At 34.0% G+C, this 14,157-nt stretch overlaps 2 protein-coding genes across 2 annotated transcripts in view; one reads left to right on the forward strand and one right to left on the reverse strand.

The window, feature by feature from the left end:
• The first annotated feature begins 1,247 nt into the window (after positions 1 to 1,247).
• Positions 1,248 to 6,297, forward strand: eRF3 (eukaryotic translation release factor 3). Its single transcript, XM_018548504.1, has 7 exons — positions 1,248 to 1,874; positions 3,054 to 3,241; positions 3,394 to 3,514; positions 3,640 to 4,102; positions 4,341 to 4,647; positions 5,081 to 5,513; positions 5,646 to 6,297. Exons 1-7 carry the CDS (start codon positions 1,559 to 1,561, stop codon positions 5,687 to 5,689), a joined length of 1,872 nt encoding a protein of 623 aa, XP_018404006.1. The 5' UTR covers positions 1,248 to 1,558; the 3' UTR covers positions 5,690 to 6,297.
• Positions 6,298 to 6,408: 111 nt separating this feature from the next.
• Positions 6,409 to 14,157, reverse strand: part of LOC108780720 (acyl-CoA synthetase short-chain family member 3, mitochondrial) — a 28,510-nt gene continuing 20,761 nt past the window's right edge. Inside the window, exons 4-12 of the mRNA XM_018548514.1 lie at positions 13,354 to 13,450; positions 12,391 to 12,599; positions 11,924 to 12,152; positions 11,199 to 11,309; positions 10,283 to 10,482; positions 9,981 to 10,126; positions 9,117 to 9,339; positions 7,741 to 7,916; positions 6,409 to 7,444 (exon numbers count right to left, since the gene is read on the reverse strand). Coding sequence (XP_018404016.1) covers positions 7,349 to 7,444; positions 7,741 to 7,916; positions 9,117 to 9,339; positions 9,981 to 10,126; positions 10,283 to 10,482; positions 11,199 to 11,309; positions 11,924 to 12,152; positions 12,391 to 12,599; positions 13,354 to 13,450 — 1,487 coding nt within the window. The 3' untranslated portion in view covers positions 6,409 to 7,348. The remainder of the gene's footprint in view (positions 7,445 to 7,740; positions 7,917 to 9,116; positions 9,340 to 9,980; positions 10,127 to 10,282; positions 10,483 to 11,198; positions 11,310 to 11,923; positions 12,153 to 12,390; positions 12,600 to 13,353; positions 13,451 to 14,157) is intronic.

Here is a 14,157-nt window from a genome sequence, read left to right on the forward strand (position 1 = left end):
GCCTTTCAATCTAAAAATAATATCAGCTTTTTTAGTACATCGTGAATACTGTTCAATTCGAAATTTGAATAGGAAACGCAATTAATTTTCAATCCAATTGAATCCAAAAAAAGTTTTAAAATACTCACTCGATCGATAGACAAAATATCGAATCCATTTTAATTAATTTTCGTTTGCTGGAGTGGAAATCTTTGCAACATGTCCCAGACGAGGAAAAAAAAGAAGAAAATGGAAAATAGATATATATAAAACGAAAAAATATATGTATAAAAAGTTAGCTAAATAATATATACTATCTGCCAACTTTTTGACGAAGTTGGACTGCTTATTGAACCAAAAGATGTGACTTTCACATGTCTGGACTCCTGAAAGGGAGTGCGTTGGGAGGGAAGCGTTTTGTGGACGACGCAGGCAGAAATTTATGCCTGTTTCCACCAATACAGATTAACTTTAATCTCGGTTTAACTTACTGTTAATCTTTTTCTAATTTTTAGAATTAGAAAAAGATGAAAAGCAAATTGAACCGAGATTAAAATTAATCTTTGGTGGAAATGGGCATTCAGCTCACAAAATACGTATACGTTCACACCTTTCTTAATTAATTAATTTTATAATGAATTTTATAAAGAAGTTTCCAATCAGATATAGGGAAAATGCATTTCTAAAGTAGGAGAGATTACGTAGAAAAATAAAAAAATGTTTTATATTTCTATTCCATATAAAAAAATTAAAAAAAAATTCTCGTTTATATTTGAAATCCACTCTCGTATATTATTTATTAATTATTTTAATTACTAATTATTTAATCATATTAAATATTATTTATTTAATTATTATATAATTACTTTAATTTTACATTTACTTTAATTTTAATTATTACATATTTTCATCACATATATTATTATATTATTGCAGATAATTTATAATTTATAAAAAAGCGCAGGTAGACATGAATACATAAACGTCCTGTTAACCACGTGCAAACGGAGCAGATTTGTCCAGTAACGTAAACAGGTAAATTTGTCCAGCACTCGTTGGTGATTGGCTCGCGCCAGTTACGCGGCTGGCCGCCGCTGTGTGCCGCCGCGATAGCTCTCGCGATATATCTCTCGATGTCAGAGTACTTCCGGTCGAAGTGCGGCGGTAGCAGCAGCAGCGCCAGCAGCAGCAGCACCACCACACCACCAGCACCATCATCATCAGCAGGAACGAAGCAGACCACGGGGGACGCACGCACGTACGCACGCGGAGTAGCGATCGTACGCGCGTGTACGCGGTGTGTGTGTACGCAAAAGAGTGCGCTGAGAAGATAACTATTTTTTTAAGACCCGTCCCGAGCCCGGTAACCTCCGGTGAATTATCGGATCAAGATCGGAACGCGCAGTGGTTCGTTGCGGCGTGTGCAACTCCTCGTGTCCCGATCTCTCTTTCTCTCTCTCTCTCTCTCTCTCCCCCACACACACTCTCTTTCTCTCCCACCCTCCCTCGCGCGAGAATCGTATTATCCGTTTAGCCTAGCGGGCCGGCAGTGTGTTGTGCGCCGAAACAACTGATTAATATGGCGAACAGCATAGCACCAGACTCGTGGGAACAGCAGGCGGACACGAACGGCGACATCGTCGGTCCGCCTACGTCGCAGGACAAGTCTATCGAGAGCAAGTTCTCCACCCTGAATGTCAACGCTGCGGAATTCGTGCCTTCTTTCTGCATCAACTCGTCGCCGCAGAGCAACGTCGCCGCGACCACGACGGCCGACAGCAGCCCCTGCAATGTCGCCGCCACCGCCTCCGCCGTGTCCGCCACCTCCACCGCCGTAATGAATACCGTAACCACCACCACCACCACCACCTCCGTGCCCGTCGAGATACACCATGGTCAGTCGCTTCAGCTGATTCCCGATTTTCTCCCGCGCTCTGCCTTTACCGCACCGTCATGTTGTCACCCCACACACGCGGTCCCCGTCTTGTTGTGACTAACCCCCTTCGTCGTTACACTCTTTCTTCCCTCTTGATTTCTCCGTCTCTTTGGGATGATCGAGTGCATGGCAGAAGGTTACGCATGCTTCGCGTATCACGTCACATTTCCGTAAGGGGATCAATCCCATGGTGTTCTGGTTGTATCCGAATGTTGGTCTTTTAGGTACCATATGGTCTCATTTATACATGAGAAGATCCTCCATTCTGACCTTGTGTCAGACTATAATTGTTCTTTTTTACGTTGACGTTAATTGCTGAGTATGTTTAGTTATTATATGATTGTTGAAATTGGATATGTAAGACCTTGTGATCAAATTGTAATACGAGGAACGAGACGTAATGGGAAGGAATCGTTGTTGTGTATACTTTATCGCTACTGGGTGTTTAATTACAATTAATTATTTCTGCTTAATGATGTTTTGTTGCTTTGTATTTGAGCATAATGCCATATGTGACATGCTTTGTTTGAAAATTTGCAATCTCGTTAACGTTAAGCTTTGACATTTGCAATACAAAGAATTTGTCATCTATAATGTTTGATCTATATGTGATCTATAATGTCTGTGTCTGTTTTTAACACAATTAGTAGAATATCTTGCTAAAGTTGAAACAAATATTTTCAGATTGTACTGTGTACAACATGGGTGATAAATGTACATCAAACTGATAGCTTCCTTTTTAACCTTTGTAATAAAAAGAGATTGTGACTCAGCTTGAACTTTTATATCACATTTACAATATATTTTTTACAATTCCTTCAAAACGATTGGCAAATACTTTTTAATTTTATCTATTGATTATATATATCATAAATATTTGTCATAAAGGAAAAGGTAAAATTAATTCAGTTATCAGTATATTTTTATAATATATAAATTATACAAGAATTAATATGTAAATAACTGAGATAAAGCAGGTTCCATGTGATTGATATGTACATATCATTATCTAATCAAATTCCTTTTTAATCTGTTATCTTTATCAAGAAATCTCTCTTAGAGGTTTCTTAGACAATATTTCTTTATATTATTTTAGAAATATTCTACAAATTCTGAAGAAATATGATTTTTTTTATAGGAAATTCTACTCCTGTTGTTCTGGCAGATCCAATTGGTAGTCGAGTTGAGGAACCTCCTGCTGGGGGAGGGGCTCCACCGCCGAACGTCAATGACCAACTAAATACCAGTCCGGAACATCAACCTGCAGATTCCTGGGAAGAAGCAGCAGTTGATGGAGATCCTCTACTTACTCCAGAAAACGAAGAAGTAGGTATAAATTTAACTGGAAATGTAAAAAGTTAATTTTTTGACAGCGATATCTATTCTTACACAGTGTCCTAAATAAACAAACTACATTTACATTGACTTTTGATGGATTTTTTAAGCATTTCCTCTATCATATTTAATATTATTTTTAGGCTGATAACGATGAGGACGAAGAACTGGTTGTTAAAGTACCTAAAAAGAAACCTGTCAAAGTAGCAGAAGACACTAAAAGCAAAAAAGAACATGTTAATGTTGTTTTCATAGGGCATGTGGGTAAGTAGTAAATTTATGAAAAATATGACTGGAATATAAATGCTATAGGAGACTTCACAAAAAAAATTATCGGTAATTTCCTAATAAAATTATCATTGTTAGATATTATATCTGGTATTTTGCAGACGCTGGTAAATCAACTATTGGAGGCCAGATCATGGCGCTTACGGGGATGGTTGACAAACGTACCTTAGAGAAATACGAGCGGGAAGCGAAAGAAAGAAGTCGAGAAACATGGTACTTAAGTTGGGCGCTGGACACAAATCAAGAAGAGAGAGAAAAGGGCAAAACTGTAGAAGTAGGAAGAGCCTACTTTGAGACGGAACGGAAGCATTTTACAATATTAGACGCACCCGGCCATAAAAGCTTTGTACCGAATATGATTGGCGGCGCGGCGCAAGCCGATTTAGCGGTCCTTGTTATCTCCGCGAGGAAAGGCGAATTCGAGACGGGTTTTGACAGAGGGGGTCAAACGAGAGAACATGCTATGCTTGCTAAGACCGCGGGTGTCAAGCATTTGGTTGTATTAGTGAATAAGATGGACGATCCTACAGTTGAATGGGACGAGGGTCGATACAATGAATGCAGGTACATATTGAATGCATACAAGATTTAGAAATAGAATATACAGAGATTCTCAAAATAAACGTTTAGAAAGATTTCATTCAAAAAACTAATTGGAAATAATTTAAAAATTATTAGAGGGAAATTAAAATTATTAAGACCGATTTTATTTCTTTGAATATATTTTTATTGTGTTGTGATAATAACAAAATTGTACGTTTTTTTACTTAAACGAATTGAAAAACGTTAATATATCTTTCAGGGATAAGATACTGCCATACCTTCGTAAACTAGGATTTAATCCTGCGAAAGATCTTACGTTCATGCCAGTTTCTGGTCAGCTCGGTATTGGCTTAAAAGATCCGATACCTGAACATCTCTGTAATTGGTACAGTGGCCCACCATTCATACCTTTCATCGATTCGCTACCCTCGCTTAATCGTAAAAGCAATGGACCTTTTATAATGCCGATCGTTGATAAATATAAGGATATGGGGACAGTAGTTATGGGCAAAGTTGAAGCGGGAGAAGCTAAAAAGGGACAGTCATTGCTCGTCATGCCAAATAGGGTATGTATATATATTTTTTAAATAGAAATAGTCTTATTTTAGATCAAAGCAAATCCTAGTGATTATTTCTTTTATCATCTAGTGATATAATTTTTTCTTTTTGTTGTATAATATTTTTAATGCTTCATATTTTTTTTAATTCTTACATGGAAAGACTTTTTTTTAAATTTATTCTGGAAATATGGTAGTCATGGGACAATCTTGTATTTTGAAGAATTTTATGTAAATTTCTTTCATTCATTATTAAAACTATAATAAAATATATAATAAATTTGATTAACTTTTTTTTTTTACTGAAGTGCATGGTAAAAATCTTTAAAATATTGTATTGTATTTCAACTACTATATTTTCAGGGTAAATTTTAAGAGAAAATTCTTTTCGTAAGTAAGACATAATGTTTGTCTATGAGAATATTTTGTTTAAAATACACAGACAGCAGTAACGGTGGACCAGCTGTGGTCGGACGACGAAGAAGTAACGTCTGTCGGACCTGGGGAAAATGTTAAAATCAAGCTAAAAGGCATTGAAGAGGAAGATGTTAGTCCCGGATTTGTCTTATGCGACAGCAATAATCCTATAAAGACCGGCAAAGTCTTCGACGCGCAAGTAGTAATTCTCGAACACAAAAGCATTATTTGTGCGGGTTACAGTGCGGTCATGCACATCCATTGCGCCGCGGAGGAAGTCACGGTAAAGGCATTGATCTGTTTGGTGGACAAGAAGACGGGCGATAAAAGCAAGACGAGGCCGAGGTTTGTTAAGCAAGACCAAGTGGCTATAATGAGAATCGAGTGTGCGGGAGTTATATGTCTCGAAAGATTCAAGTTATTTCAACAAATGGGCCGTTTTACTCTTAGGGATGAAAGTGAGTGTTGATAATAAAATTCAGTGATTTTTTCCTCTCACTATCATTTTTCCTCTTGTTTGCTCCTCGATTACGATAATTTTTACGATAAATATAGATATATAATATATATATATACTTGTATAATTTCAGATAAAACTATCGCAATTGGCAAGGTGCTGAAAGTCGTCGAGTAAAAGAAGAAAAAATTTGCTTAAATGTTACGACAGATTAATAATAAAGAAAAAAAAGATCATTATTTCATTGTGACAAATATGTGACGATGCAAAGCGAGCACACGAGATATTAAACAAACCAAACGGGCATGATGAAATTCTGGCGAATTAGTAATAATGTAACATATAACACACAACTCACACACTATGTACTGCAGAGCTATACAAACAATACGTGCGTCCACGTGCTACGACGCAACGGGTAACGGGGTGGGGGGTGGGGGGAAACGGGGAGAAGGGGAAAAAATATTTATAGCCTGATACAAGAGCAAATAGATTCGATTATATAGATAAGGAGACATACACAATCGAAAAAAAAAAAAACTCAAGAGCGTGTGTTCCTTTTATTAGATAAGATGAATGACGGCACTTGCATTGGAATAATTATAAACGGATGATGATCAAATAATAATTGAGTCTCCTCGATAATAAAACAAGAAAAAACACGATATTTTTATTCTTCTGAGGTGCGATATACGGAAGTGGGAGTAAGATGATATCGATTACAGAAATTAACATTTAAGGAAATATATGATTAATATTATAATTATTATTGAATAATTATTATTAAAGTGGTGGTAAGAGTTGGAAAAAGAAATTTATTGAATAAATCAACAAAATAGTGTTACACAACAATTTATAATTATAAAATTAATATTACAATTATTATTATACTGTTTCTTATTATATTGTCATTAAAAACAAATTTGCAAAAAAGTGTGCCCTGATAATTTTAATAGGGACGTGGATGTACGTCACTGTACATCTCTACAATATGATGGATCTCCTATATATATATATATATTTTTTTTTTTTTCAAACTATGAACAATTGAAATAGATCAATTAATGGAATTTGCAAATATTCAAGGCGCACAAATGCGTCCCACGCCCTGCGCGTGTTTATCTCGTCTGGAATATTTTTTAGAATAATTTTCACTTGTGTTCTACCTCTTTCTAAACTCCTCATTAAAATTGTTCGGTAACGAATAGATTCAAGAAAGATGCACTAATTTAATGTACTTCTATAATTTTTCTCTCTTTTTTTAAGAGAATATTTTCTACATATATATATATTATGGGATATTTGCGAATACATTGGATACAGACTCCTCGCATTTGGCGCAAAAATGAAAGTTTTACTTGTTCAAATTGTTCGATGATTTTTGTACATTCCCGCTTCCTTAACTACTGGAGCGATCATTGATCGATATCGAGTACGAACAACTTCAAGGTGTGTGATGATCTTATCCTTTTTTTTTTTATTACATTGCATTTTTTCCTCTCAACAAACATGTGTTCTGTTTTATTGTCCGCGTACATACGCGAATTTTTTATATACGTCAATTTTGTTGCAAGTGCGGAAAATGCGCTAAGAAATGCAAGTGAAAAAAACCATATTTATCGATTCTCTCTCTCGCGCTCGCGCGCTCTCCCACGTTCACGCTTGTCCAGTTTCGATCACGGCAATGTTGGACACCCTGCAATCGGAGAGAGACAGATCGTCGAAGTGCCGCGTTTGAATTGTGATGTCATTGTTTTCCGGGAAATTTTGTCTACTTTTTTTTCCATTTTCTCTCATATTTTTCGCGCGCGAAGGACTCGTTGACTCGAAAGGCGATCATTGCGGATCCGGGGCTAGTTTCGCGTAGCCAAGCTTCTGGAGCACCTCCTTGATCTCGCGGAATACTGTTGGATCCTCGATCGTGCTTGGAAGCTGGAAAGTTAAGATTTCAAGTTGGCGATGGCGAGAGGAGAAACAGCGGTAAGTGTAAGGCTATTTGACATTCGGCTGATATTACATTGTAAAAGTAATATAAATGCATAAAGCAATTGAAGAATTTTACAACAGTTGTAGAATTACTTTCTCTGCTGAGCTGCCATTATTTTTGCGTTTGGCGGGATGACAAATGACCTTTACGTCGAATTTGCGACACATTTGAATTTCGAATTGATTCTATTCAGCACGTGGGAAGTGCATATATCTATGTCGTGTAATTTGTACATTCTCACCTTGACTTGCTTCGATCGCGCCAACGTAGCGATCGCTTTCCGGATTATTTTCCCCGATCGCGTTCTGGGTAGCGCTGTAATGGCGGCGGCGGTGCGAAAAGACGCGATCGGTCCCAACATCTTCCTCACCCGTCGAACTAATTCTTGATTTATCTCTTCCTCGTTGCTTATCGCGTCTGAAGAAGAATAATCCTTTTGTTACTCCTATTATAAATTCAATTCTATCGCGATTATATTTCTTGCATTGAGAAAAATGCACTGCATTTTAATAAATATTTATTTTAATAGCAAACATTTATTTACTCATAGTAAATAAATAATATTAAATATCGAAATTTATTACAGAAAAATTGTTTTAAGTATTTATCTATATATATAAACATTTAGCTAAATACAGATCTAAAAATATGAATATAATTATGTTAGATCATCTAAATAATTATATATTATGGGCCTTCTACAATAAGCCATTACTTAAGTTTTAAGTGTTAAATCATAAGAAATTTACCAATCACAATCGAATGTGAGAAGAATAATCGACTGTGAGTGGTCAATTTCTTATGACTTAATACTTAAAACTTTAGATAATGGCTTATTGTAGAAGGCCTGTTATATAAAAGAAAGAAGATTATGGAATACTATGATGTCTTGCAGCAGTGCTGGAGGCATCAAACTAACTTTTTTACAGTAATATGGCTATTGATCGTTACACTATGTTATAAAAGCTGCATTTCAGTTGCGCAGGTAGCGTATAATTTTATAAGTGTATATATTCTTTACGTAATTTCGAGAAATACGTAAAGAATATATATTGATATTAGTTTTATAATTTCAGTCCAACTCAGAATGTGACTTTCAAATGATATAATTGAACTAAAATTTAATAACAAAATGTATTTATGTATTCAAAGTTTAAAGTTATATAAAATTGATAAAAATATTAGTTAATAATATTTCATATGCTTCTTTCTATTTCATAACTTTTTTCCCTTTTTAGTTTTTTGTAAATCACATTTATTGTATATATATATATATATATTCAAAGAATTATTACTTGTATAATTGATATTACTTTATTAAAATAACTCAAATTATTCAAATAGTTAGTTATGTCACATGAATGTTTAGTTATTTCATAAATATATTTCATAATTCTCTCCTTTCTCCTACAATTAAACATAATCATAGCCCAATATAATTATTTAGGTGGTCTAACATAATTATTACTCATAGCTCGCTGTACTTGACTTGATTTTTATATACTTCAGTGAAATTATTTTGTCTATGTATTTATACAGTACGTAAAATTTGCTGAACGTTAATGTCAAAATAATAGTGCTTTTTCCGAATTTCTTCTAAATGCATTACGAACGTACCTTCTCGTCTAACGTAGAGGCACAGCGGTACTTCCCCCTTCGTATGATCGGGTACACCGACAACTGCAGCATCCACCACGTCGGCATGAGCTAAAATAATATCCTCTAACGCAGACGTAGATATTCTATGGCCTGCTACATTTATAATATCGTCGTCCCTCGCTGTGACATAAACATAGCCGAACTCGTCGATGTACCCCACGTCCATCGTGTCGTAGTAACCCTGCAAGATCGTCGAGATCTCACCTTGTGAGCGAAATAAATATCCCCTAAACTTGATTTTAACGGGATGTAATCTTGTGATAGAAATAATTAAAAAAAATCTCTGAGTTTGATTTTAACAATAAGATCCTCCGGCGAATCTGGAGTTGATCTCTTTTTTGGCAAAAGTATCTTCATCGATTTTGCTATAGTTAAAGCGGTTCCTAGATGATCAAAATTATTGCACAATATCAACTGAAAGCTGTATATTGTGAGTGTTTTTTTCATCAATTAATATTATATAAAATAATTGTGCAGTATTATTGATCGTCTAAGAGCCGCTTAAGTTTCAATGAAGAATAGAATGGGGTAAAAAAAGAGTAAACAGACAGACATACCCAAAGAACATCAAGTTAATACACCAAGTCAAAAGAAAATCAAAATGACTTAATTTTCGTCGTGAAAACCAAAATAATGATTCTTGTTAATTTGACCGCTTATTAATATTAAGAATAAGGTCATTTAAATTTTTTATTGACCTTTGTGTATTCCTTGGGGAAAGGGGAATAGACTTACGTGCGTGTACATGTATACGAAATAAATATTTGCTCCATAACATCATTCACATAATTTGCACACGATAATGTGCGTACATTTACTTACCGGAAATTTCGAGAAGTATACTTGCTTGAACCTATCGGATGCCTGATAAAGAGTCAACATGAATCCAGGTGGCAGCGGTAACTTTATCGCGATACGTCCGGGTTCGTGTTGCGGCGCTTTACTCCCGTCTTCGCGCAAGATATGTACTGTCGACGATGAATTTGTAAGTGATTTTTGCATAGGAATGACCGAATGATTTAGTGTGAAACATTTAGACAGAGAAATGATCAAACATAAAATAGAATTATAATTTAAAAAAAAACCCTCGAAAGCATTCCTGAAAATGATCGAAAAAAACTCACTTTCATATCCGGGTATAGGAAGTCCCGTACTGAATTTGGGCAAATTAGCGTAATGACCGTATCCTAAGCACAGCGCCGTGATAGGGTGTCCGGTCTCCGATTGCCACCAGTGATTCAAGATGGGTACTTTGAACGTTTTTTCTGCCCAGGCTTTCGTTTCGTAATCGCAAAACTCGCCGGCCACGAATATTGTTTTTAAGCTGAAAGAAAAGTTGATTATATAAGAAATTTATTTTCCAATAAAATATTAAAAGTGACACGTTACATTATATAATAATTTCACGCGTTCGTCAATATAAATGATTTTAAACGTGACTTGAAAGTTGTCCTCGTCAATATAAATCAATAAATGTAATATAATATCTACGAGTACATGTGTTACGTAATAGTTACATTGTTGAGTGAGAAATTATAACATTGATGCTATGTTACTTTTAATTGGTGTGTTTACTTGGTTGTCTTTCCAATTTATTTTTAAACGAATTTATTTAATTATGGTATAACGAAAAGAACATACGATTTTGCTAAAATACCAAAAAGTTTAGCTAAAAACAAATCTGAAAATAATTTTGTTAGAATCAAAATAATTATGTAGGACGTTCGCATTAGTTACTCGAATATCACAACTTTTTGCAGTATTAAGCGTCCTTCATGATCTTTATTTTAATAATCTAACAAAGTTTTCAGATTTAATTCTTAGATATTTCAACAAAATTATTCTTTCTTTCCATAATGCATACAAAACGAAGTATGTTTTAATATAAATAACGCGTTCAGATATATTATATAAAATTATTCTGAAAAAGATAGTGATTGCGATACTTTATATCTTTTTTTGTTATATATTATATTATAGTTTAAAATAATCAAATATCATGATCAGAGGATTTAATCAATTGATGAATTTAAAACTTACGAATTTAACGAATACTTTTTTCCCAAAAGCGTTTCCGGATCCGCTCGTCTTATAACTCGTAGAGCAGTAGGCACGCAGAATATTGCGTTTACGTTATGTTGCTCAATGAGTCTAGAAAAAAAGAGAAAGCTTCTTTAAAGACGAAGTAAACTATTAACTTTTTTAACTATTAACGTTGTTAACTATATCACGTTGGTGATGTGACATCTTATGAAAGCAAGATAATCCGTATAAGTAGTAATAAACGAAATAAGTCAGACACGTACTAGTATTTCATTTGCGTACAAACTGCAAAGGAATCGTTCTAGAAGATGTAGGATATTTATGGTCGGATCTTACAATTAAGACCGACTTAAGATGTCATAAAACAGAGCCATATTAACAACTTAAGACATTACTTAAAACGGCCTTAAAATAAAAACAGATTGTGAATATCGTTTTTAGATTTCTTGAAGAGAATTAAAATTATTATATAAGAAAGAAAAACAGCGTGCAATTAAAAAAGTTACGACTAATATGTATTTGTTAACTTTCTTAGGTTGTCACAAAACTGATTTTTCAGTTGGCATAAAAAATATTTATAGACTTTTTAAGCGACGATTTTTTTTTTTCAACAAAAGTTGATTAATAAAACTTTTATTTTAGAGATATTGTTTTCCTCTTATTAGAAAACGCTTCCTTATATTTCCTATAATCAAAATGATACAATAAAAAGATATTCAAACCTGAAATATTGACCAGCATCCGGTGTTCTGTCGGGTTTTCCTTCGTACATGACGCTCGTCGCGCCTTTAACGAGAGGACCATAGCAAATGTAGGAATGCCCGACAACCCATCCCATGTCGGAGGCCACCCACCAAACAGAGTTTTTGTTTATTCCATAAACTACTTGTATGGACCAGCAGAGTGACACCAAATGACTGCCGATCGGCCTTAAAATCCCCTTTGGTTGTCCTAATATCAAAAATAGTTTTCATGATTGCGTAACAGAGATATAATTTTGATGTTTCATCAAAGAAAGTTAATTTATTATAAAACTAAGAAGGCGAGAGAGATAATTCCGAGAATGAAAGAGAGTTATTTTTCTGAAGAGTAGGAAATCAAAGGGAGAAAATTATATGAGAAAAATCCCTTGCTTCATTTTCAGAAGCGTCCCTAGGTCCCTCTATAATATTAGATGTGTATGACTTACCTGTAGTTCCTGATGTATACAATATATACAGTGGATCGTTAGCTTCGACCATTACACACGGATGAGGTTTTGATCGCTTCATGATATCATCCCAGTCGATCTGTGACTCAAGTAACGGAGCCTCCCACACATTTCTTCTTTGAAATACGATGCACTTCGGCTTCGGTACAACGATCAAATCCATGGCGCCATTTAGCATAGTTGTATACCTGCACACAGAAAAAAAGATTTATTAGAACAATTAAACTTTACTGATTTAGCAATTTTACATCTGTGATATACGGACACTATGGACAATCAGTTTTTTGTATTAAAATAGTAAAATTATACAGCTAAATAAAATTAGCAATATTTGTTGTAATAGCACAGCAAAAAGCTCTAATAATATAGTAAATATAACTTTCTATGAATATCAATCCAGTGTATATTAATACAAATTTTTAACGAAGTGCTAGCTAAGATAGTGATATTTTTGTTGCTGCAATTAAAAGAATTTTGTGTTACTTTAACAATTTTCATTGTTCATAATTCAGCAGAGAATTAGCTGAATTAGCATATTGATAATTGCTTGCAGACATAATTTTTTTTGTTAAACCATCGAATCTTCTTATAAATGTTAAACTCGCTCAGAAAGCTATAACTTTTGCTGAACCATCCGCAATCTATTTTTTTCAAGTGTATTTCGAGTTAAAGAAAGAATGTAAAAAGACTGAACGAAGATCCAAAGTCTTAAATAGGAACGTTTAAAAGAGATTTGGCAGACTTGGAGGAGTCTTGGAGAAGTAAATTAATTAAAAAAGTAATTGTGTTACACTTAATGTATAAACTGAATATTAACATTATTAAATATTAATATCAATATAGATTTAACATTATTTTTAGATAATTCTCTAAAAATTTAATGTGAAAAGCTAAAAGCGCAATTTTGATAAATCTCGAAGTATTTTAAATGAAAACACATACTTAATCACTTTGGACGGTTCGAGGCCGCAACTTGCAGCGATAACGACTTTCGGCCTGGCATGATCTATTCTAAATGCCAATTCGTTTGCTGCGAAGCCTGAAATTAAATGTATATTTACAAGTATAATCGCATTGTAATCGAATTTATATAAATGTTTATAATACTAGGAATATTTTCGCTATGCGATTGCAGTCCTATATCGCTATAAAAGCGACTTGACAGTTTAAAAGACATCTGAAGGATAGGTTTATCTACTTTTCAAACAAAAAGTCTTTTAAATAATGAAATAGATAAAAAAATATGTGTATGTAAAAAAGATAACTTAAATATGCGAATTTTAATTGTAGTCAATTTTGTACTTGGTGTACATTTTATTATTGATTCTATTTTTACGTGATCTATACGAAAAACACCTCGGTTGCGATATATTTTAGAAGTCAGAGCTGCTAAAATCAGAGAAAAGTCAAAGAACTTTGCAAAATTTATTAGAAAATTAAAATTCTTGGCTTTAGCAAAGTTTGATATGCGACATTATATTTACGCAGTTTTGGAATACTACCAACTTAACAATTAAATGTAAGCAATGTTAGCAACATCTCTCAATAATTAAATTAATAATAATTTACATTATATTAAATTGCTCTCTCAACAAAATATTCAACAGTTTTCAAATGAGTTTTCAAAAATACAAAAAAAAATCAAAAATATTATTGAAAGTGTCAGGGAAAATTATGAAATTTTATCTGGAAATCAGGGGAAAGTTATGAAATTTTAGGATGAAGAATTTGTGAGAATTTAATTTA

Source organism: Cyphomyrmex costatus, unplaced genomic scaffold, assembly GCF_001594065.2.
Source record: "Cyphomyrmex costatus isolate MS0001 unplaced genomic scaffold, Ccosl1.0 scaffold726, whole genome shotgun sequence".
Classification (NCBI taxonomy): Eukaryota; Metazoa; Arthropoda; class Insecta; order Hymenoptera; family Formicidae; genus Cyphomyrmex; species Cyphomyrmex costatus.

Excerpts from the sequence above, each read along its gene's own strand:
- eRF3 (XM_018548504.1), top strand. The coding sequence starts at position 1,559 with ATGGCGAACAGCATAGCACCAGACTCGTGGGAACAGCAGGCGGACACG. Across the intron at positions 3,515-3,639 it reads TGTTTTCATAGGGCATGTGG|ACGCTGGTAAATCAACTATT; the intron begins GTAAGTAGTAAA and ends GGTATTTTGCAG. Across the intron at positions 4,648-5,080 it reads TGCTCGTCATGCCAAATAGG|ACAGCAGTAACGGTGGACCA; the intron begins GTATGTATATAT and ends TAAAATACACAG.